The sequence below is a fragment of the Lepidochelys olivacea genome (assembly GCF_965140295.1).
Source record: "Lepidochelys olivacea isolate rLepOli2 genome assembly, chromosome: 18".
Classification (NCBI taxonomy): domain Eukaryota; kingdom Metazoa; phylum Chordata; order Testudines; family Cheloniidae; genus Lepidochelys; species Lepidochelys olivacea.
The window spans coordinates 29,109,893-29,130,576 of NC_140428.1; the positions used below are offsets into that span (position 1 = coordinate 29,109,893).

Sequence of the window (20,684 nt, forward strand, 5' to 3'; positions counted from 1 at the left end):
CCATGCCAAGATGCCTTCTCACCCCTCTGACCTGTGGAGGGTACGGGGCTGGAACAAGGCTCTGCACCTCACCCCGTGTCAGGGGCAGGGCTGGAGGGCATACGCGATGGCTGCTCTGGTTTCCCGGGGGGCCAGGTCAGCTGGCAGTGTTTTGCATGGCCCCAGAACACAGCCAGCCGCCCGAGCAACTGCCAGCCAGCAGCTGCAGGGCCCCCACCGCACCCGCACCCTTGTTAAAGGACAAACAACAACTGAGCGCACACGCACTGTCTTTAATGGTTCACCTGGGAGGCAGTGGCGGCAGGACGGGACAGCACAGCGCAGGGATAATGTTCAACGGACAAGATGGACTAGCCCCAGAGCCAAGAGAGGACTCCTGCTTTGCACCCTCCAGGGCAGCCCGGGGCCCAGCCATTCAGCTACCAGGGGCAGGGAGGAAAAGGGGAGGCAACGCTGCTTCCCTGCCGCAAACCAGCCAGGACGCAGCTTCAGAAAATCAACACCAAGCTTAATAAATATGCAACTTTATATACACACATCCCTGGGTGAGCGTGCCTGCCCGCGGGGCTGGAAACGACCGGGCAGAGGAATCTGCCACCCAGCCGCCATGTCCCTTCCCACTCTCTGCTGCCGTTCTGCAGCAGCCTCCACGGCCTGCTGGCAGCCAAGTGTAACGAACTCCCCAGCAGTGCCCTGCCCTCTGCCATCCAGGCAGTACTGGCCCCAGCTGCAGAGGGCCTAGGCTTAGTGCAGGGAGCCCAGCCAGGAAGGAAAAGTGGTCCCCCTCCCTGAGGCTGCAGTGGGAAGCGTTGGGGTAAGAGCTTATTGCCACTGGGTGCTCGCTGCACAAGCCTCCTGCTGCTGCTCCAGAGACCAGCTCTGGTGGCCAAAGCGTTGCCCCGAGGCAGGGGTCTGAGTGAGGCCTACGCAAGGCCCCCATGGCATTGCCCCCTCCCCAGCACCGTGTGCACTGACCAGTGTGGGAGTGTGGTCCAACGCTCCCTTCCCACCCGCGGGAACACTAGCCAGCACAGGGCCCTCCGTGGCCCCCCGCTCCCCACAGGCTCCTTTGGTCTCTCCCACACACCTCCATGCTAGCCACTCCATACACAGCCCTTCCTGGCCTGGCTGCCTGCCCGGGATTCCCTGTAACAGCCACCAGCTGCCCGGAGGACCCAGCCCCCCAGGAGGTGGGGAGCCCCCAGCCACACCCCTGCAGGAGCAGCGCACCCTCAGCCGAGCAGGGCAGCCAGCAGGAGAGGGACCCTGCGGCCCAGCCCCCAGCACCACTGCCCCGCCTTTCCTTCCCGTGAAAAGTGAGGCCGGGAGCCCAGACAGCTGGAGCTGGGAGATGTGGTGCTGATGGGTCCAGCCATGCCCCTCCCCAGTCTGACATCACCCCCACTCCCCGGCCTGCCCCGGCTTCCTCCACCTTCCTAGCCCCTGTGACCTTGCCACGCCCATGGCCAGCAGGACACAGCGTCCATGGCAGCACACCGCTGCCAGTGCATAGCTCTCCTCCCTCTTCACCCACTGCCAACGTTTGGATCCCTTCCTCAGTAAGCCCATCGCCACTTCCTGGAGCCAGTGCCTGAGCTACCCAGCCCACCGCCTCGGTGACAACGCAGCCCCCCAGGGCGTTATCCTCAGTGGAAAACCACATTTCGGGGGCTTTGGTCATGCAGGAAGAAGCAACTCACCCCAGCAGGGAGCCGACAGAGCAGCCGTGGTGGCTGGCGGTGGGCAGGGGCTGCCCAGGTCTGGCTCCTTGCTGCAGTGCTGGAATTTAAAGGGGCTTTTGCTTCTGGCTCCTGCAGCACAACCCCCTTCAGGACACAACTGCCATCCTCGGGAGAGCTCCCAGGGTGCCCAGGCCGCAGGCCGCAATGGCATGTGAGCTGAGAGGAAGGGGAAAAGTTCTGGCTATTCCCCTCTGCCCCTTCCCTTCCAGCTGTAGGTGCTGTGTGCTGCTGCAGGAAATGCAGCTTACCACAAATAAAGTGCACTCCGAACCCCCTGCTCCTGGGCCTTGGGCAGGTTTCACCCTGCAGCCCTTGCGACAAACAGCTCTCTGCAGAGACGGTTCACAGAGAAGTGGGAAGCTCGACGATGGGGTCCCAGCAGGCGGGAGGTCCCAGTCTTTGCTGTAGTGTTTGGCTTTTGCTGAACCTGATGCAACGTGGCGTGTGTGTCTCCCCCATTGCAACAGGCCAGCGGTGCATGGAAGGCTGCAGTCACACCTAGCTCACAAGCCCCAGCCTGCGCTGCCAGACCCTGGGGTGTGGGGTTGTCAGTTCGGAGCTGGCCGCAGGCCTGCGGCAGGACAGGCGAGTTCGGAAGCCCAGCAGAGCCCTCTGGACCAGGGGCGCTCCAAGGATGAGGTGGCAGCACTGGTCCCTGCTCACTGACTGCCAGGAACTCTCCGAGCACCGCCCAGGCCAGCAGTGTGGGGCTGGGCTACAGCGACCGACGTCTGAGAAGCCAGGTCCTGTAGGGGGCGTCCTCTGCCCAACTTCGGCTCCAGAGTTCTCAGGCGTGGCTGCAGGGGCTCCCGGGATTCAAAGTGCAAAGGAGCAGCTCCCGGCCAGCCCCGGTCCTAGGAAGGGCTCCCTGGCCAGCCCAAGCGCGTCCACCTTCAGGGAGGAACCCAGGCCACGGCTCCATGGAGTCTGTCCCCAGGCACGCCACACTCCCATAGACACACCCACACACACGTGTACATGTTCACACTCCCCACACACTCCCATAGACGCACACACGTACGCACTCCCCACACGCGCACCCCCACACACGTGTACATGTTCACACTCCCCACACACACGTGTACATGTTCACACTCCCCACACACGCACACTCGCATGCACTCCCCACACACACACTCCCCACACGCGCACCCACACGTGTACATGTGCACACTCCCCACACACTCCCATAGACGCACACACGTACGCACTCCCCACACGCGCACCCCCACACACGTGTACATGTTCACACTCCCCACACACACGTGTACATATGCACACTCCCCACAGAGACATGCATCCACGCACGCACACCCTATGTCCACACACCTGTGCCCTGTCTCTCTCCCATCCACACGCAGCCTTGACACGCTCCTGGCCGCTGCTTTTGGGGCCTGCAGCCTAACATCTCCCAGCGCCCTGGGCGCTCATGCTCCATCGTCGGGGGTTGGCGGAACTGGCAGCCCTGCTCCTCTCCTGGAGCCCCTGCAGCTCTCAGACCTCCCTGCAAGAGACAGGCAAACAGAGGCGCTCTTAGCCGGCTGCTCTCGGGAGCACACACAGCCCCAGGGCACCTCCCCCCACCGCAGGGAGCTGAGCTTAGAAACGCTGAGCCTCGGGGCTGCCACTCAGGGAAGGAGACTGACGGGAAAAGCCAGACTTTGCCCCATGCATGTGCCCTGCCATGTGGGTGAGGGAGATCTGCAATGGCCCAGCCCCTGGGGCTGCTGGCGCCAGCTGGCTGCGGCCCAGCAAGCGTCCTTGTGACTGTGCAAAGAGGCCCATGGGCTCCCCGCACGCGCCCACCCCGGCCAGGCCAAGCAAGCCCCGTGACACTCACGAGGCAGTCAGCGTGGAGTTGAGGAGCAAGGTGGTCCTGATCCTGTACAGCTGAGCCAGTGTCAGCTTGCGGTGCTGGGCCGCCTGCGGGTCTGACAGTGTCCGGTGCGCAAGGGGCGGCTCCTGGCAGCACTCGGGAGCCCCCTCGGGCCCTGCTGGGGGAGCATCCTGCCCAGGCTCCACAGGGGAGGCGTCGCTGCTCTGGGCTGGGCAAGCAAAGCCCTTGGCGCACGCCAGCTCCTCGGGCTCGGAGAGCTCTGACGAGGAGCCACCGCTGCTGCTGCTGCAGGTGCTCAGGCCCAGGCTTCGGCAGTCCGACCGGCCACCCTGGCTCCCGGCGCCCGCCCTGCTAGTCCTCTGGCAGCCAGCCGGGGCCTCGCGCCGTGCACGTCCTTGGCTGGGACCTGCCAGGAACGTGGCCGGGCCCGGAGCCATGAAGAGGTCGCAGAGGCTCTTGCTCTGGGCAAGGAGGGGCGAGGCTGGGATCAGCTGCAGCAGGCTGGCCTCCGACTTGGACTTGAGCGCTTTCCCCTTGCAGGGCAGGAGCTGCACGGGCGTCCTGCGGCGCAGCTTGGGCGAGGGGGCACGCTGCGCCTGCGGGGGCCCCCCATCCTCCGCCCCTGGCTCCAGCTGCTGCGCCTCAGCAAACTCCTGGATGGAGGTGGGGGAGAGGGTGCCGTAGGCACTGTCGATGGACGCCGACCTGCAGCCGCTGGGATCCAGCGTCAGGCAAGTGGAGCTGAGGGGGGCGCGTGTCTCTGCAAGCTCCCCGCCCTCCTCCAGCAGCTCCCGGGTGGGGGTGGTGGACGAAGCGGTGGTGCTGATGGAGGTCTCGTCCGACTGCGAGCTGAACGGCCCCACTTCCAAGTCCGGGAAGGAGCGCTCCTCGCTGGCATCCACCACCACCACTGAGATGGTCTCCGTGGAGCCGCCGGAGGGGCTGCAAGAGCAAGGGGAGAGTCAGCCAGGGATGGGGGCTGGGAGGGACGGCTGGCTCCAGGCTGCGGCACACTGGGGCGGGGCAGGAGCGAGGGGAGCGGCCAGCACTGGGCGTGATGTGTGCTTGGGGCCCTGATGGCACGAGGTGCCAGGCTTCTCCTGCAGGGCCGTGCAGCACCTGGCATGCCGCATTTCCCGGCTGGACAGTCTCCCCTGGCCCGCACTGCGAGTGGCCCCTGAGCTCTGACGGGGGGGCGGGGGGGGGGTTGTACCATTGTTGGGAGTCCAGGCTGTTGCTGCTCCTGCGCAGGATGGTGGGCGAGCTGGCTGCCGAGGCCCCACTCTCCCCGTCCTCTCCCTCCTCCAGGCTCTGCAGATGCTGCCCTTGGCTACGCTGCTGCTCCTGGAGACGCAGCTGCTGCAGCAGGTTCTGTGGGGAAGGGGCAGGACACAGCGTAGGAACGGGAGAACACGGCCGTCCCCAGCTGGGGCGCCGATCCCCATCCCAGACCAGGGGCTCCACACCGGTCAGGGGCTGTGTGCTCACCGGGACTGCCCCGGCAGTGGGCCCGGTTCCCAGCAGCCTGCACACAGCCTGAGACATGCTGCCCGTGCCCACACGGGTCTGCTGGCTGTGGAGCAGAGACGCAGCACTGCCATTGGCAGCCCCCGGGGAGGGGAATGGTAAAGGAGGGAGATTCACTGCAGGGCATGACAGCTTGCACCACTGGCCCTTCCAGGGGAAGCGTGCACTGTCCGAGGCTGTCTCCACTGCCGAAAGTGGTGAGACTGCAGCGAGATAACCAACGCCTGGGAGTGACTGTGCTTCAAATGCTCCTGGGGACAAGGTCACCCTGGGGGGAGAGAGGTGACACCTCGGGCAGCGGTCGGGCTGCCTGTGTCCCTGTGTGCACCCAGTCTCTCTGCAGGTCTGCCTGCTGCTGGCAGAGCTAGGAGTGCACAGGGCAGGCCTTGGCTGCGTCTCCATTTCCTTGTCTGGCCCCCTCTCAGAGAAGGGCACGCGCTCTGAGCTGGTGCTGGAAACCCCAGGCTGGTGCCGGCACTAGATGAAACGCCCACCGCCTCTCAGACTGGGGATGCTGCAGCGGCTCAGCACTGGCCTGGCGGAAAGGTGCTCTGCCTGGAAGGCAAGTGTTTGCTCCTGAATCACCTGTGCATTGTACAGTGCCTCGATCCAGCCGCGGCACAGGGTCTGCCCGCTGGCCTGGAAGGTGTAGGCTCCCACGGCGCTGCGCAGCTCGTTGAGATAGATCAGGAGGAAGGAGCCTGCAAGGGGGACAGGAGGCAGCAACCAAACATGAGCAAAGGCACCTCCCACCGGCCCGGGCAAGTTACCGCAGACACGGTGAGTGCCCAGCACAGGGAAGCAAGGAGACACGCCAGCTCTCGGGACAAGGCCAGGAAGGCACCAGAGCAGCAGAGTGAGCAGGGCTCTGGCCATGCGTAGTCAGAAGGGGCCTAGTGCCCAGGCCCCAGGGACAAATCACGCTGCAGCCTCTGTCCTCGCCAGAGCCCCGGGGGCGACGGTGCTGTCGTGCTGCAGGAGGGCAGGGTGCAGAGGCTGTAACAGCCCAGACATGAAGGGCAGGAGCCGAGCCATTTGCTCCCCACGCTCCCAGCCCTGGGGTTCCTGGGGCTGGGAGCACTAGGGGGTCAGTCTCTGTGGGGATGGAGGGAGAGCCCTGTGCCCTGGCAGCCTCAGTCTGCCAGCAGGCAGCGGGATTCAGTCTCCTGCCCACAGGCTGGCAGGACAGGGGGAAAGAGAGAGAGAGGAAGCTCCTCCAGCTCGGAGGGGCTGCGAGGGGCTAGGGGAAACGCTCTGAGGAGAGGAGCCCAGGGGAGCTACACAGCCAAGGCCCGGCTCTTGGATCCCAGTCCCGCATGCTCACCGGGGTCCTTGAGCTCCCGGCAGACAATCTTGTCCACGAGCAGGGGCTGCCGGATGACCTTGGTGCGCTCAGCCTTCTTCACCGGCTTGGTGATGAGGAACAGGTCCGTGAAGAGGAAGCAGTAAACGTCCATCTGGAGAAGGCAACAGCACAGGGCTCATGGGATCCTGCTGAGCAGCCAGGCGCTGGGGCAGGCGGCCAGGTGAGACCCTGGAGGTCGTGTTACTGAGCCATGCCCACAGGAGCTGGTTCCCAAGACCAGCCAGCTGCGGGGCGAGGACGGACGCCTGCTGCACCCTCCACCCCCAGCTCCTCAGGCAAAGGAAGCCCTGGCTGAGGTAACTGCTAGGCCGGTCCCGGGGGCTGCTTGGGAGCTCTGCTCTGGCCGCACTGCTCACCTTGCTGTCTTTACCTTCCTTCATTTTCAAGCTCCCCTCCAGGAGGAGCTGCCGTGTGTCCTCGGGGGAGGTGCCCAGGATGGGGGCCGTCAGGTCCAGGCGCAGGAACTCCTTCAGGAGCTGCCAGCAAGAGAGAAAGGACGCAGTCAGGGGGCATGGGGCAGGGGCCAGCCCGGCTTGCACGCCCCCTGCCCACACAGTCCATACCTTATCCACCTCCTCCGTGCTGCTGTCCACCACCTCGTAGGAGTCAATCCGGCTGAGGATGGCCACCAGCCTCTGCTGCTCCTGCCGCTGGCGCATCCGCGAGTTCACGTGATTGATAAACCGCTCCACGGAATTGATCTGCCACAAGGGGAGCGGTCAGAGGCGCATAGGGGAAACTGGTGGCTGGCAGCCCCTGGCACAGCAGGCGTGACGAGGAGCCCTGCCCCAGGCCCCACGAGGAGCCCTGCCCCAGGCCCCGTGCCCCACGCCCTGGTCCAGCAGGCTTGGCAAGGAGCCTGCGGAGGCAGGAGGCAGAGTCTGGGTGACCCTGCCAGGCACAGCCAGCACTGGCTGCAGACTGGGGACACGGCTGCTTGCTGGGCACTGGCCGCCCCGGCCCTGGGGAAAGGGCGCACGGGAGCCCGCGGCCAGCACCAAGGCACGGCAGGGACGCAGGCTGCCCGCCCTCTGCCGCTGACTTGGCCGGCAGCAGCCTACCCGGGGAGGCATGGCCCATCCGCCCGCACTCCCTGGCAGGTTACCATGGTGATGACAGCGTCCCGGGTGCAAGGGTCGTCCGTTTTCTTCAGCACCGACTTGAGCAGCAGCGGGTACTTGGTGAGGCGCTGGTGTGGCTTCACCAGCATGTCGCTGAGCTTCAGCCGGTTGCATTGCTTGTGCTTCTCTGCCCACTGGAAGCAGAGACAGGGGCGCGTTAGCGGCTCGGGGGCGGCGCGGGCCGGCACCGGTGCGCCTGGCTCCAGGCCTTACCGTCACGTAGGCCCGGAAGAGGTCGCTGTCCCGCAGCAGCGCGCGCATGTACTCCAGGCAGGCCTCCTCCTCCATGCAGTAGCGGATGTAGGGCTTGAAGAGGGAGCCAAACTGCAAGGCAAACCAGAGCGCCCGTCAGAGCCCAGGGCGCCTCCCCGCCAGGCACAACCATGGCAGAGCGAGTGGCACCTGCGGCCTCACACCCACCATTTTGAATCCCTTCAGGAAGTCCACAGGGTCCAGCAGCGCCTTGGTTTTCCTGGCCTTCTCCAGGACGGGGGCCATGACACTGCCCCACAGGGCACGGTGCAGCTGGATAATCTCCTGGATGTTGCTGAACAGACGCTCAGCTTCCACCTGTAAGCACAGCAAGGGGTGCAGTGGGGCCCTGGTGACGCCCTGGCGGTTCAGCCCTGGCAGAGCACACAGGGGCAGGGTTTGCCAGACAGAGTGGCTGGGATCCCCATGCAGCACTGGGATCCCCTGCTCCTGGGCCTCCAGGGCAGCTGCCCAGAGCGGCACAGCCCGCGTTGCCCTGCCCAGGGGAGACGGGCTCGCTGCGGGAGGCACTGGGCACATCGTCGCCACACGCCCTGCGGTGGGTGTGAGGCCAGGCTACCGCGCAGCTCAAGGACCGTCCATTAGCTCGAGCAGAGCTGCTGGTTCAGGGTCCAGAGGGCCAATTCCTCCCATTAACGCGCGGGGAAATCCCTGTGTCTCTGCTGCAGGCTCCCAACCTCGCCACACGACACCTTCCACCCTAGGGCTCCATGTCAGCCCCAGTCTGACAGCAGGGCGGGGCCACCCAGAGAGCTCCTCCCAGTGCAGGGCGGGGCCACCCAGAGAGCTCCGCCCAGTGGGGGGGCGGGGCCACCCAGATAGCTCCGCCCAGTGGGGGGCGGGGCCACCCAGAGAGCTCCTCCCAGAGCAGGGCGGGGCCACCCAGAGAGCTCCGCCCAGTGCGGGGCGGGGCCACCCAGAGAGCTCCGCCCAGTGTGGGGCGGGGCCACCCAGAGAGCTCCGCCCAGTGCGGGGCGGGGCCACCCCGAGAGCTCCGCCCAGTGTGGGGCGGGGCCACCCAGAGAGCTCCTCCCAGTGTGGGGCGGGGCCGCTTGGGGGCCGGGGAGCTCCTCTCAGCACGGGGCGCGGCAGCCCAGGGCCCCTCGCTGGCCCAGAGCGAGGGGCAGAGGCTGGGACTGGCTTATGCCTGCGAGGACCCTGCATGCGATGATGGACTTGCTGCCCCGAGCCCTGGGGGTAGCTGGGCCCTTACCTCACCCAGCAGCCCTGACTCCTGCAGGTTCAGCAGGCAGCAGAGGAAGAGCTGCAAAGAGAACAGAGAGCAGGCAGTGCAGAGCCGGCACATCCGACCTCCCTCTGCGCACGCCCATGCCCCACCGGGCCACCAGCGGGGGAGGATCTCAACAGGCCGCAGCCCTGGATGGGGGTGTCCCTCCCTACTGGGGGCCGGAGGCTGCATGATGTGCAGGCCGTGACGGACACCCGTCCGACCCAGCCCAGCTCCAGGCTGTGGCTGCGAGCCGATGGCCAGGCACAGCTGAGACCCAGCCAGCCAGGGGCTCTTGGATGCTGCACTGGTGAGCGCAGCGTACAGAATAAACTAACTGCTCCTGGCAGAGACGGAGCCAGTGAAAGCTGCCCTGGCTCAGCCCTCTGCCCCCGGAAGGGCACGTCACAGTCTCCTGGCCTCCAAGAGTCACTGGCCTAACACCTGTCGTGCCCCCCACAATGGCTTGGCAGGAGCCTGGCTCTGCCCGTTCCCAGGGCCACGAGGCGGGCAGGGCAGACTCACGTCTGTGATCACTTTCAGCTTCCGGATGTAGGTGGCTTCTGTTTGCAGCAGCTCCCAGACGGCCTCCTGCTGGTGGCACTGCCGGCGGGTCAGGGCCTGGCGAAGGGCAGAAGGGTCAGCACCATGGGGCTGCGGGGGCCCCTCGACACAGTGCGATGTTCCCACCGAGAGCAGGACGGGCAGGGAGCGAGCCTCCTGCCTGCAATTGTCTCCCGCGCACGAGGCAGCCTAGCGCCTCCCCCAGCCAGGACGTGAGGAGAGGCCCTGTCTCATGGGCCCAGCAGAATCCCAGTCCCACAGGGCAACATCCCAGAAGGGGGAAAGAGGCCAAGGCACTGAAATGTGTTTGGGAGGAGGTCTAGCTCCCTCCTGCCTGGCCACCTGGGGGAACAGGTGCAGTGGGCCCCAGCCAGCAGCCCGTGGCTGTAGGAGAGTTGCTCTAGCCCAGCCTTTTGGGAAATCTCACCCCAGGACCACAGCACCCTGCTGGGATGTTCTGCACCAGCCAGAGCCCCCTCCTGACACATTACCTCCGGGCCCTCAATGATCTCCTGCCAGCTGTCTTCCAGGCACAGGCTGGTGTCGTCCTCCTCTTCCTCCCAGGAGTCCTGGTCAAAGCGGAGCTGCTGGGGGAGCTTGGGGAGGCCGAAGAGGCTATAGCTGTGCAGCTTGCTCTCCAGCTGCTCCATCTTATCCATCTCCTAGCGGAAGGGAGCACAGCTGGCTAAGAGCGCACAGCGGTGGGCGAGGGGGTTGCTTCCACTCGGAGGGTCCCTCTCCCTTTGCCAGCGCTGCCCGCTCAGGAGCTCACAGACCCAGCTTCCCGCTGGGAGAATTCCTCCCGCCGAGGGGCTGCAGAGCCTGCACCAGCGTCCTGGAGCACAGCACCCGCCCGGCCAGGCAGGAGAGGAGAATAACGGGATGGGGCAGGCGGCTGAGGCCCTGGCATAGGGGATTCCCGGCCTTTGGCCATCACTGGGCCTCGTGCCAGGATGCTCGGCAAGGAGCCCCAGGCCAGGCAGCTGGCGTGCAGCGGCAGGCCCCTGCAGAAGGCCTGAGTGACTCACAATGGGCACCTGCGGGAGCCTGCCTCAATCCAGCCCTGGGGCTGAAGGCCACAGAGAGGACAAAGGGCACAGAGAGCCGAGGCAGACGGGAGGTTGCCACTCCCTCCCCAGCTGTGCCCCGGCTCAGCAGCAGCACCGAGCTCTCAGGCAGCAGCCCCTGGTGGGCTCCAGACCCCGCTGCTGCTCTGCTGAGCTCTGCCGCAGCCAACACACCCCACCCCACCCCACCCCTTTCCAAACCCAGGCAGCTCCTGGCTCTGCACAGGTCTCCTTAGCTGGGCTGAGAGCAGCCAAAGAATCCCACCAAGTGGCTTGTCCAGGAGGTGCCTGCCGCCAGCTCTGGGGTTAGGCCCATTTCTGCCAACTTCAGCAACCTCTGACCTCCTGTCCCAAACTAACCCAGTGCCCCAGCAAAGTGCATGGACCGGCCTTGCCCAGCGGGCAGGGGACACAGGCCAACACCTGCCAGAAGCTTGGAATGATGCTGCCCCTCCCAGACACAGGCGGTCAGCGCCATCCCCCCAACAGCCCACAGCTCTGCCCTGCAGAACCTGGCGCCCAGGAATTCCTCCCTGGGCAAACAGCCCCAGATGGCAGCCAGCAGAGACTATGGAGTGTGTGGGGGGGTGCTGCTCCGAATTCCACTCAACAGCAGAAATTTGGGAGCCAAGAGCCCCTGGCAGCAGGGACAGGCCCAAGCCTGGTGCCAAGCAGCTGACGTACCCGTCCGAAGGGACCGGTGCTAGCACCGGAGCCAAAGAAGCCACTGAAGCGACTGGCGGCCCTATTCTTCCACGTATCGCTTCCATTGCTGGGCAGGGAGCAGCTGAAGTGCTGCAGGGGGTCCTGGCCCGGGATGCTGGAATCGCCCAGAAACTCATTCATGTTCTTCCGCTTCCGCCCGGGGGCCTGGAATTCCAGAGAGAGACACCTTAGGGGCTGCTGAGAGTGGGGAGAACTCACACAAACAGCCCCGGGCAGGGGCCAGAGCTGCCCCATCCGGCCACCAGCCTGGCCTCTGCACACCTCGGTGAGCCAGTAACCCTCCAGCAGCAGGTGAAGGAGGCGGGCGGCAGCTCAGCCTGCCAGGAAGAGGGCGCAGTGCACAAAGCCCCCAGGGCTGCCCCAATCCCTCCCCAACCCACAGCAGGGCCTTGCTAGTCTTGGAGCAGGATGGCCACAGTGGGCTCCTGTCCAGTCCAGGTGCCACCTGAGTGACACCCTGGCTGACGGTGCACAGAGCCCTGCACCAAGGCCAGGCGCGTGGGCACCAGCCCCGAGACAGCCAGGCGTCCTGCCAAGCAGGGCTGACAAGATCCCAAGGGCTCTGGGAAGGGGGCTGTGGCTGCAGCCCAGCACCCTGGGACACTGGCTACATCTGACCAGAGCCTGCAGGAGCTGCATTCGCTACCAGGAATCCAGTCACCCACCGGGCAGAGAAACGGGCCAGAGAAGAAAGCCAGCCCCAGAGCTCTGCTGCCATGAGGCTGTGGGAAAGGACTGGGTGGAACTGGCCCTCCAAGGCAGGCAGCGAGACCGCTCACAAAGCAGTTGCAGGGGATGGGTGAGCAGATGGGCTCAGGTCTGCGCAGTCAGCCAGTGCGTAGCTTGGCCCTCCGAGCCCCTCACAGCTCCAAGACCCCTCGGACATGGAGCGAGCAGCCCAGGGGCTGCACAGCCTCACCTTGGCCGGAGCAACCCTGCGCTCATCCCAAGGGTCTCGCATGCAGGACAAAGGCACCGAGTTCCTTCCAGAACAGCAGCTGCAGCTATGCAGGCCAGAGAGCAGGTGAACGGGAGCCAGCCCAGGGAGCTCTGAATGCCCAGCCCCATGACTTTGGCTGAGTGGGGAGAGGGGGAGGGCTGCTCTTGTGTCAACAGTATGCAAAAAGCCTCCAGTCGTCAGGAGCGATTGCATTGCTGAGTGGGGAGTTCGTGATGCCCCGGCAATGAGACATTCCTCTGGCGCGGCACCTCCTGGAAAGCCAGGGCCTGCAGCCATCTGCAGGCATAGGACAGAGGTGCTATGAAACCCCTGTTTATCCCACCCCCCCAGTGCATTCTCAGCCTGCCTCTCAAAGCTGGAGTTAGCTCAGACCAGCCCTGAGCAATCATTAGCCAGAAAAGAGCTGCCAGGGCTTGTCTGTCTCAAGCAAGGCTCCATCCTGGCTATCAACTCCTAGAGATTATCCCCAAGGAAACTGCCTGGGGCCAGCCCCGGTAGGGCCCGGGAGTCTCAGCCGGCTCCCTTCCCCATGCCAAGCCATGTCTGAGCCCAGCTCCGCCTGGCTTTCCAATGCCCCCAGCAGGTTCCACTCCCAGCTGCAGGACCTGGCTACACAGGGGGGCGAGCTCAGCCGGAAATCGGCCCCCTACCCCTGAAAGCTCAGCTGGTTCCTCATCCTTCAGACCCTTTGAATGCCTCACTGGGGTGGCCAGCGGGGCCTTCCCAGGCAGCCGCTCTGCCTCCTGCGCAGAGCACACCCCATGCGCGCAAACAGACCTGGCCTCTTTCCCCTTGTCTGCTCCTGGTTCCCTCGCTCAGCAGCAGAGCACACAGGAGCCTACGCGCACACGGGCAGGGGCACATGCGTGTGTGCACAGAGGGCACGGGTGTGGGGCCATGTGCTCACACCCCCCCCCCCAGTGATGCTCGGGTGGGCTTTGGCTGTTCCGTGCGTTTGCTCCCACACCGGCTGCTCCTGGGGTACATCCGAGGAGTCAAACACTCATCCAGACCCTGGGCTATGTTTTCATCACCCTCTGGCAGCTCTGTTCTGAGCAGCCCAACTCGAGCTGCCGGGCCTGAAGGTGCCGCATGCCCGATGGCTGCCCGGGGAGCTGCAGGTGCTCAGCCCTCTGGAACCAGGCCCCAGGCGGCTGGAGCTGGGCTCCAAACAGGCACCCGAAGGTCGTGGGCACGTGGGGAAGGTGGCTCCAGCTGGCTGGCTGTGTGAACACCCTGGTCTAGTCTGTCGTAGGCTCTCCTCACTGGGTCCCTGCTCTCAGCAGGGCGGAGACTGGGCGCTGCACCCACACTCCCTGGGAAGGGGGGCACTGCACCTCAGCAGCGCTTGCAGAGCAGGTTCTGGGCATGGCAGGGACTGGAGCCTGGCCTTGGCTTTCTGCTCATCAGAGGAGCACTGAAAAGCCAGCAGCGTGGCGCATGGGGGGCTGCTCTGCAGTCCCCTAAAGCCCACGGCAGCCATGAGCTGAGCTCCCTAGAGGGCTCTGCTCCCTGCATCTGTGACAGCCCCACGCAGTGCAGAGCAACAGCTGACAGCGAACCCCTCTGGGGCACCAGACTCCCAGCCGCCTTCCCGGCCCAAGGGAGACACCCAGAGCTCGCCGTCACTCCCGGGCATGCACAGCGGAGATGGCAACACTCTGGCAGGCTGCAGGCTCCCGGCCCTAGCACAGGCCAGGGGTTAGACACAGGGCCAGGCGAGTGGCCAGACACGAAGCCTCAGCCAGCTCAGATCAACCCAGCGCACTTCAGGCTCCTTCTGGTCCCAGCCACCTCCCTAAGCTAGACCTGCAGCTCCCCCAAGTACACAAGCTTCTCTATCTCCCTCCAACTCTCCCTGCAAAGCCACCGTCCACCCACCCCTTTGCTGGTTTCTTGCAGCTTCCAGCAGCCTGCAGTCCCTGCCGGGCCAGCCCTGGTATGTCTGGTGCTGGGAGGCCACAGGGACACGATCCAGCCAAACGTCTCGCCAAGTGGGGGCCAGTTCACTCCTGGGGCCTGGCTGCCAACTGCGGTAACTGCACAAGCCCTGCTGCCTGCCCATCTCCCCGCACGCAGACACAGGCCCAGCCAAGCCCTGGATCAGCCCCTCAAACAGCAGCAATTGTGACAGCAGACCCAGGGCAGAGTTCTGCACATGGGCCAACCCCCAATTTGGGGCGTTCAACCCATGGCCCTGCCCATCAGAGCGGCTCACCCCGATCTGTGCCATTGCAGCCAGCCCGGTGTGAGCCTGGCCAACACGCCCAGCAAGGGGCATCGCTCAGCAGAGCCCTGCCACTACTCCACAGCCATGCTCCTGCAGGGGCTTTGGGGTGCCAGGGGAACCCGCCCCTGACGACAGCTGGCTGCATTTCCTTCCCCTGGGGCAGACGTGCCCGTCACCACAACGTCTGAGTGTCACCACAACCCAGCTGGGGCACTGAGGGGCCGCCCAACGTCACAGGGAGCCCGGCGCAGAGCCAGGAAGAATTGTTTGTTTTGGCTAAGGCTGACCCAGGACTCCTTTGCACCAGGGGCTGTACACACAGAGATCCTTCCCCAAAGACCTTACAGACCAAGTAACCCAGATGTGCTGAGTCCCCAGGAGCCCACCCTCCCCCCTGGCAGTCCCTGAGCACAAGGCAGGGTTCCCGCTGCTGCTGCGTCTGGCTCTCCGCTGGGGTCACTGCGGCCCTGGACACTCTGCTGAAATCCAGGCAGATACCCAGAACATCAGCACCCTGCCTGCCTGCCGCCCCGGACACTCACCTGGCAGCCCACGTCCATGGGGCACACGGACACAACGGCCACGTCCCTCTCACTCCCAGAACACAGGTGGGGCCAGCTCTTCCCAGCCATGAGTCGGCCAAAGGCCATGCTGATGCTCAGGGGCTTTTCCTTCATGCCAAGCGGTGTGGGGCAGGGGCAGCCCAGTCCACGCAGAGCGCCAGGCAGCGCAGGAGACGATCCCCTCTGGGGACCAGGGCTCCCTCCTTAGCACTGAGGCAGAATGGGAGGCCCAGGGAGGCCCTGAAGGGCAAATGATTCAGCCACAGGTCCACAGTGCCAGTCTCACCGGCAGCCCGACCCCACGCAGACAGCACCCACCCGTTCTGAGCATGAACTGCAGGGGCCGGGGCTGCCTCTGACAGCCACACCCCGTCAATCAGCCTGTTAGCCAGGTGAGGGACACCTGCCCTGACAGGAGAAGCCTCTGCTGCAGGGAGAACAGCCGCCCAGGGAGCGAGGTGCAGGCCTGGGCCTGCAGTCGCAGCAGGCAGGGGAGCTCTGTCCTTTCTTGCTCTAGAATGGATGCTGGGGCAGCCAGGCCGGGGCGCCCCCATGACCACAGCACTCCTGGCCCAGCAGCTTCTCAGCTGCTGCGAGGGCTGTGAGAGAAAGGACGGAGAGCTACACCTAGGCAGCATACGGGGAGCAGCCCCCGCTGGAATTTCCCAGCCTTCGGGACAAGTTGGACACACCGAGGCACCTGTCCATCCAGCCGCTTGCTGGCGGAAAGCCTATGGCGCATATAAATGGCACACACAGGAACTAAGATCCAAACCCCACCTCCTCGCCCAGGGATCAGGGAGGGCTGCTGCCTGCCAGTACACGGGTCTGTCACCGGGGCAGCTGGCCCCCCACCACAGCACTGGGGCAGCCTGCTCCCCTCTACCCTGCTCCGCCCTCCCACCCAAGCACATTCCCTACCAGAGGTTGCTCTACCAAGGCATGCAACAGGAGATCAGGGAGCCGTCCTGTCCCTTGGCAGTGAACGACTTTGTAACAGGTCACCCCAAAAAGCATGGCCCAAGGAACAGAACCAACCCCGTGGCCATGCTCTGAGCACACGGCTGGCACCGGGACACCTTCACTCAGGCTGAGCTGAGGGCATGCCAGCTAGGGCACTTCTTAGCTTCAGGTGGCACGTGACCAGGAGTCCTCATCGAATTTGGTCCGTTGGTTGGATCAGCAGCTTCGCTGGCCCAGGCTGGGCACTGACGGGGAGCACGATGTGAACACTGACCCATGCCCCCTGCTCAAACCACCAAACCAAGTGTGGTTGTGTGGCAGGGGGCTGGCCCCTGGGTGCGGGGCCCTGGCACGTCTCAGCCAGAGTCGGAGCTCCTGACAGCACTGACAATCTCCACGCAGCTCGTGGGCGGGGTGCAGCTGGGCGGGGTATTCCTCGGGCAGGGACCACACTTCAGAACACAGGGGCATGGCTGGGAAGTGGGTGCTGCAGGTGGAAGGGGAGCGCCAGCGATGTGGCAGGGGAGAGAGCAGGCGATGAGGATGCCGCAGGGGGAGCCCCAGCAAGGCGGCATGGGTGGGGGGACCTGCAGGGACCTCAGTGTGGACTCGGGGAGCAGTGAGCTCTCTGCAGAACCTCATTTAGGGTGTGACCTCTGCCTATCATCTCCCATGTGTCCCATGTCAGCAACTGGCCGCTGGCTCTTGCAGGGGATCCGTGCTCCTGCAGACACCCGGTGAAGGGGCCAGGACTCAGCCACCCGCTCACCCTCTGGCCCAGGTGGGCAGGGCTGGGTCCCAAGGTGGTCACTCACTTTCTCCATGCATCCTGGGGCCTCCAGTCCCAGGTGGCCTCCAGCCGTCCAGCAGCACACTGACTCTGGCCCTTGCATCTTCACCCTCCAGCCTGGCCTGGGGCTCTTGTTAGTGGCTTTGCTTTGGCGACACTCCGGCCCAGCCCCCTCCTGTCCCGCCAGCGCCTGGCGACGCCAGGCTGTATGTGGCCTGGCCATCGGCTCTGGGAGGTGAGCCTCCCCCAGCTGAGCATTGTAGTGGTGGATCCTCGCAGCCACGAGCCCTGGTGGCACAGCCAGCTCTCTGGGTTGCGGGGTCCGCAGTGGGCTGACACGGGCGGGGTAGCTCCTCTCTGGCAGCTGGTCCTGGCCTTGGGCAGAGGGCTCAGCACGGAGTTAGGTGCGAGGGCGTTTTGCTCCTGCTGGTGCCTGGCCCCACAGGGAGAGGCAGGAGAGTCCTGTCGTGCCCAGACTGATGGCTCGAGAGAACGTGAGCAGCGCCTGGCTCACACACGCAGGGCTTGCCTGGGAGCAAGGTGTTTTCCAAAAAAGGCCCCAAAAACAAGCTGCAGAAACATCTTCAGGCTGAATCCATGTCCCCCGTGGCAGCAACCAACTAGCCGCTCGTGTCTGGGAATGGAGGGGCAGCACCTGGCTGGGACATGCTTGCTCGAGTGGGGACAGCAGCAAGCCTTCTGCACAGAGATCTCACTTGCCGGGGCAATGGGCTGGGAACGCGGCTCCACGGGTGCAGCTCACCTTTGATACCGAACCCAACCTTGGGAAAACCGGGCACAGACCTGGAGAGACAGTTCCTGTTTGCCCTGATCTACGTCAAGTCTCAAGACTCCGGGGCACGCCCACTAAGGAGAAAAGTCACAGCACAGGCCCGCAGCAGCCCCGGCGAGGCCAATGGGAGCTCAGTTTATCTCGCACACTGCACGCCTGCGGCATGGCCCTGCCCCGGCAGAGCACGCTCAGCACAGAGGTTTACATAGCTCCACGCACCGGTTTATGTGGCTGTATGCCATGAGCCATGCAGATAAGCTGAGCCCAGCCCACAGTGATGGTTGGGGCGATGAAAGGTGCTGAGTGACAGCGCATTACCCTGCAGGCTGAACTTAGAATCATCGACTATCAGGGTGGGAAGGGACCTCAGGAGGTCATCTAGTCCAACCCCCTGCTCCAAGCAGGACCAACCCTGACTTCCACTGCATTCCCCTTGAGGGGGTGTGGCCCCGCCACCGGGAGATGTTTTGTAATACCTGGGCCTATCAATTTAACCTCATTGCAGCTCAGCTGTAGAAAGGGAGTGAAAGTTCCTAAGAGGTCACAATAACCTGTAACAAATGTTGATGAGAAAAGGGAGACAAGGATGGAATTAGTCGGCTGCTGGCGGAACTCCAGGGCTGTGTTCCAGTCACGCCTGGTGGTGTGTTGGGAAGGAGATCAACCTGGTGACCAGCATAGCGATGGGATGGTTAGTCCACCCACCCCTCCCTTCTGGAGCTCTTGAAAGAAAAGGAAGACTTGAGGGGTGGGGGGGGATTAGCCCAAGGAGCTGTCTGCCGACACCCACTGCCGTGAGCTGACCGACCCCCACCCCCATCCCCGCCGCCTCCTGGGACCATGAGATTTCCCATAACACCTGCGTCTTTGTCATCCTAATCCTAAGAAATGATTTGGCCAGGCCAGAGAGGGACCCAGATGACATCACCACCTCCGCTGGCTCCCACTCAATCCCGAATACCCCCTGGGATTTGAGATGGTCATTCCCACCCCCCACCCTTGTGTGTTCTGTTCCTTCCCACCTTACTTTTGTTCTCTCCTATCCCCCGTCTTTTTCCTTCTGTGTAATACGAGTCCGGCTTAGTCAGCCAAGACTACGTTTGGCACCCCGCAGCAAACCTGGGACCAGAGAAGTAAGTAAAAGCAATGCCCAGAACAGCCTGAGGCTGGTACAAGTTTGCCTGGGCTTGGAGTGGTGGATAAGGCCGTGGGCTGGGCCTGTGGTTTTCCAGCAGCCAGGCTGCGAGTGCAAATCAGCACCAGAGCCAGAAGCCGCGTTTTGTTTCTTTGCTGGACTTTTGTCTCCCCTTTCGCGGGTTTGTCTGGTTTGTCTTTTAGGAAATGGGAACAGACTTTAACAGAAGTGACAGCTCCAGCCCACCTCAACTAACTTCTCCTCTTTCCCCAATAGGATGGTCATCCCACCTTTAATGCCATCGGAGAGACTGCCAGGTGGGGGTTCCTTTAAAAGCTCTCCAGTTAACAGGACAGGGAGCCAGGGCTGCTGTCACAATGACCGTTTTATTTAACACTTAGCATGCTGAATGCTTTACCTCTTTTCCCTTCTGTATCTTTAACAAGGGCTAAAGGCTGTTCACTGGGGTGTTTGCCATGGGAGCAAGCGGCTGAGCTCTCCTGATACCAAACGCCAACCTAGTTTAACACTGTTTCATGTGGGACAGTGACTGGGTATGTTACCTCCTTTGACTATCTGGGCCCATTTACTCCATCGTATGTTCTCCCATTCCTCTACACGACACGCAGCCCTGGGAATTCACTGTCTGATTTCCCCATGGAGCCTGCTGATCAGCAGCCCAGACGTAGCGTGGTTGGGGCTGCACAGAGAGGCAAGACCACCTCTCATGGCAGACTGAAGGCAGCCACTTCCCGTCACTCCCTGCTGGCCTGGGATGCACTGGAAGGGGCAGGCTCCAGTGCCATGCCCCACTTCCAGCCCCTCCAGGACACCCCGCCCAGAGGTTCCTCCCTTTACTTAGTACAAGCCCCTCTCCCTGCTCCATGTGACTTGTCTCAATAACACCCCAGAGAGGCATGTGCCTGGCCTGCTACCTGCTGATATTAGCTGCATGTGAACTGACAAACCCCTCTTCTCCATAGCCCCTTCAGCCTGCCCCAACTCCTTACACTGTATCCAATTCATGTCACTCACGGCTCCTCCCATGAAATCCTCCCTCACCCCCCCAGCCAGCAGGACAGCTCCCCCCTTGGGCACTGGCATCACACCGCCAGGAGCAGGCTTTGGTCCAAGGCTCAGGAGCAGGAGGCAGCCCCGTGCTGAGGTCAGGTGCAGAGCAGCCGCGGGGGGTGGGGGCGAGGGCACGCTGGGGTTTATTCATAGGGCGATTAGGGGTGGGAAAGCAAAGTTCCCAGAATCAGAGCCAGCCTGTGCTGGGAAACAGGCCCCGAGCCATGCACCGTCCAGCGGGCTCTAGCCGCGTCACGCTGGGCTGACTCTCTCACCATCCTGCGCACGGAGACTCCAGCCCCCCTGGGAGCATGCACCTATCGCCGCTCCCGGGTGCAGGTTTCCCAGAGGAGGTGGCACTAGCTGGGGGGGGTTGCTTTGGACAGGGACTGGGAGAGCCAGCATGGGGGCTGCCCCAGAGGCCTGAACCCCCACAACCCGGGGGACACCAGGCACACAGCCAGCTGGGCTGGCATGCAGAGCCCAGTCAGACATGCCCCTGTCACCGAGTCACACTCACACATGGCAGAAATTACACACACTCAGGTCTCAGTGTGGCCAGGAAGAATGGCTGGGACTGGGCCCCCACCCCCATCTCATCCGACTCACTCCTGAGCCCTCCCAGGTGCTCCCCCCACGGAGGCTGTGCTGGGAAGACCCAAGGACCAGTGGGGTGCTGGTGGTCGTGTACCCCCGCACCACACGGTGCCGCACGGGCCCCAAGCTA

The 20,684-nt window shown here is 63.9% G+C and overlaps 1 protein-coding gene across 6 annotated transcripts in view; it reads right to left on the bottom strand.

Moving 5' to 3' along the window:
* Positions 1-259: 259 nt before the first annotated feature.
* Positions 260-20,684, bottom strand: part of PLEKHG5 (pleckstrin homology and RhoGEF domain containing G5) — a 119,019-nt gene continuing 98,594 nt past the window's right edge. For all 6 annotated transcript variants that reach the window (XM_084652103.1, XM_084652106.1, XM_084652104.1 and 3 more), the window contains 14 exons: positions 11,410-11,595; positions 10,150-10,320; positions 9,620-9,715; positions 9,080-9,130; positions 8,014-8,163; positions 7,807-7,917; positions 7,578-7,727; positions 7,036-7,173; positions 6,829-6,948; positions 6,431-6,563; positions 5,692-5,807; positions 4,793-4,950; positions 3,583-4,521; positions 260-3,246 (listed from right to left, as the gene is read on the bottom strand). In XM_084652103.1, the coding sequence (XP_084508229.1) occupies positions 3,237-3,246; positions 3,583-4,521; positions 4,793-4,950; positions 5,692-5,807; positions 6,431-6,563; positions 6,829-6,948; positions 7,036-7,173; positions 7,578-7,727; positions 7,807-7,917; positions 8,014-8,163; positions 9,080-9,130; positions 9,620-9,715; positions 10,150-10,320; positions 11,410-11,595 (2,529 nt within the window). In that variant the 3' untranslated portion in view covers positions 260-3,236. The remainder of the gene's footprint in view (positions 3,247-3,582; positions 4,522-4,792; positions 4,951-5,691; positions 5,808-6,430; positions 6,564-6,828; positions 6,949-7,035; positions 7,174-7,577; positions 7,728-7,806; positions 7,918-8,013; positions 8,164-9,079; positions 9,131-9,619; positions 9,716-10,149; positions 10,321-11,409; positions 11,596-20,684) is intronic.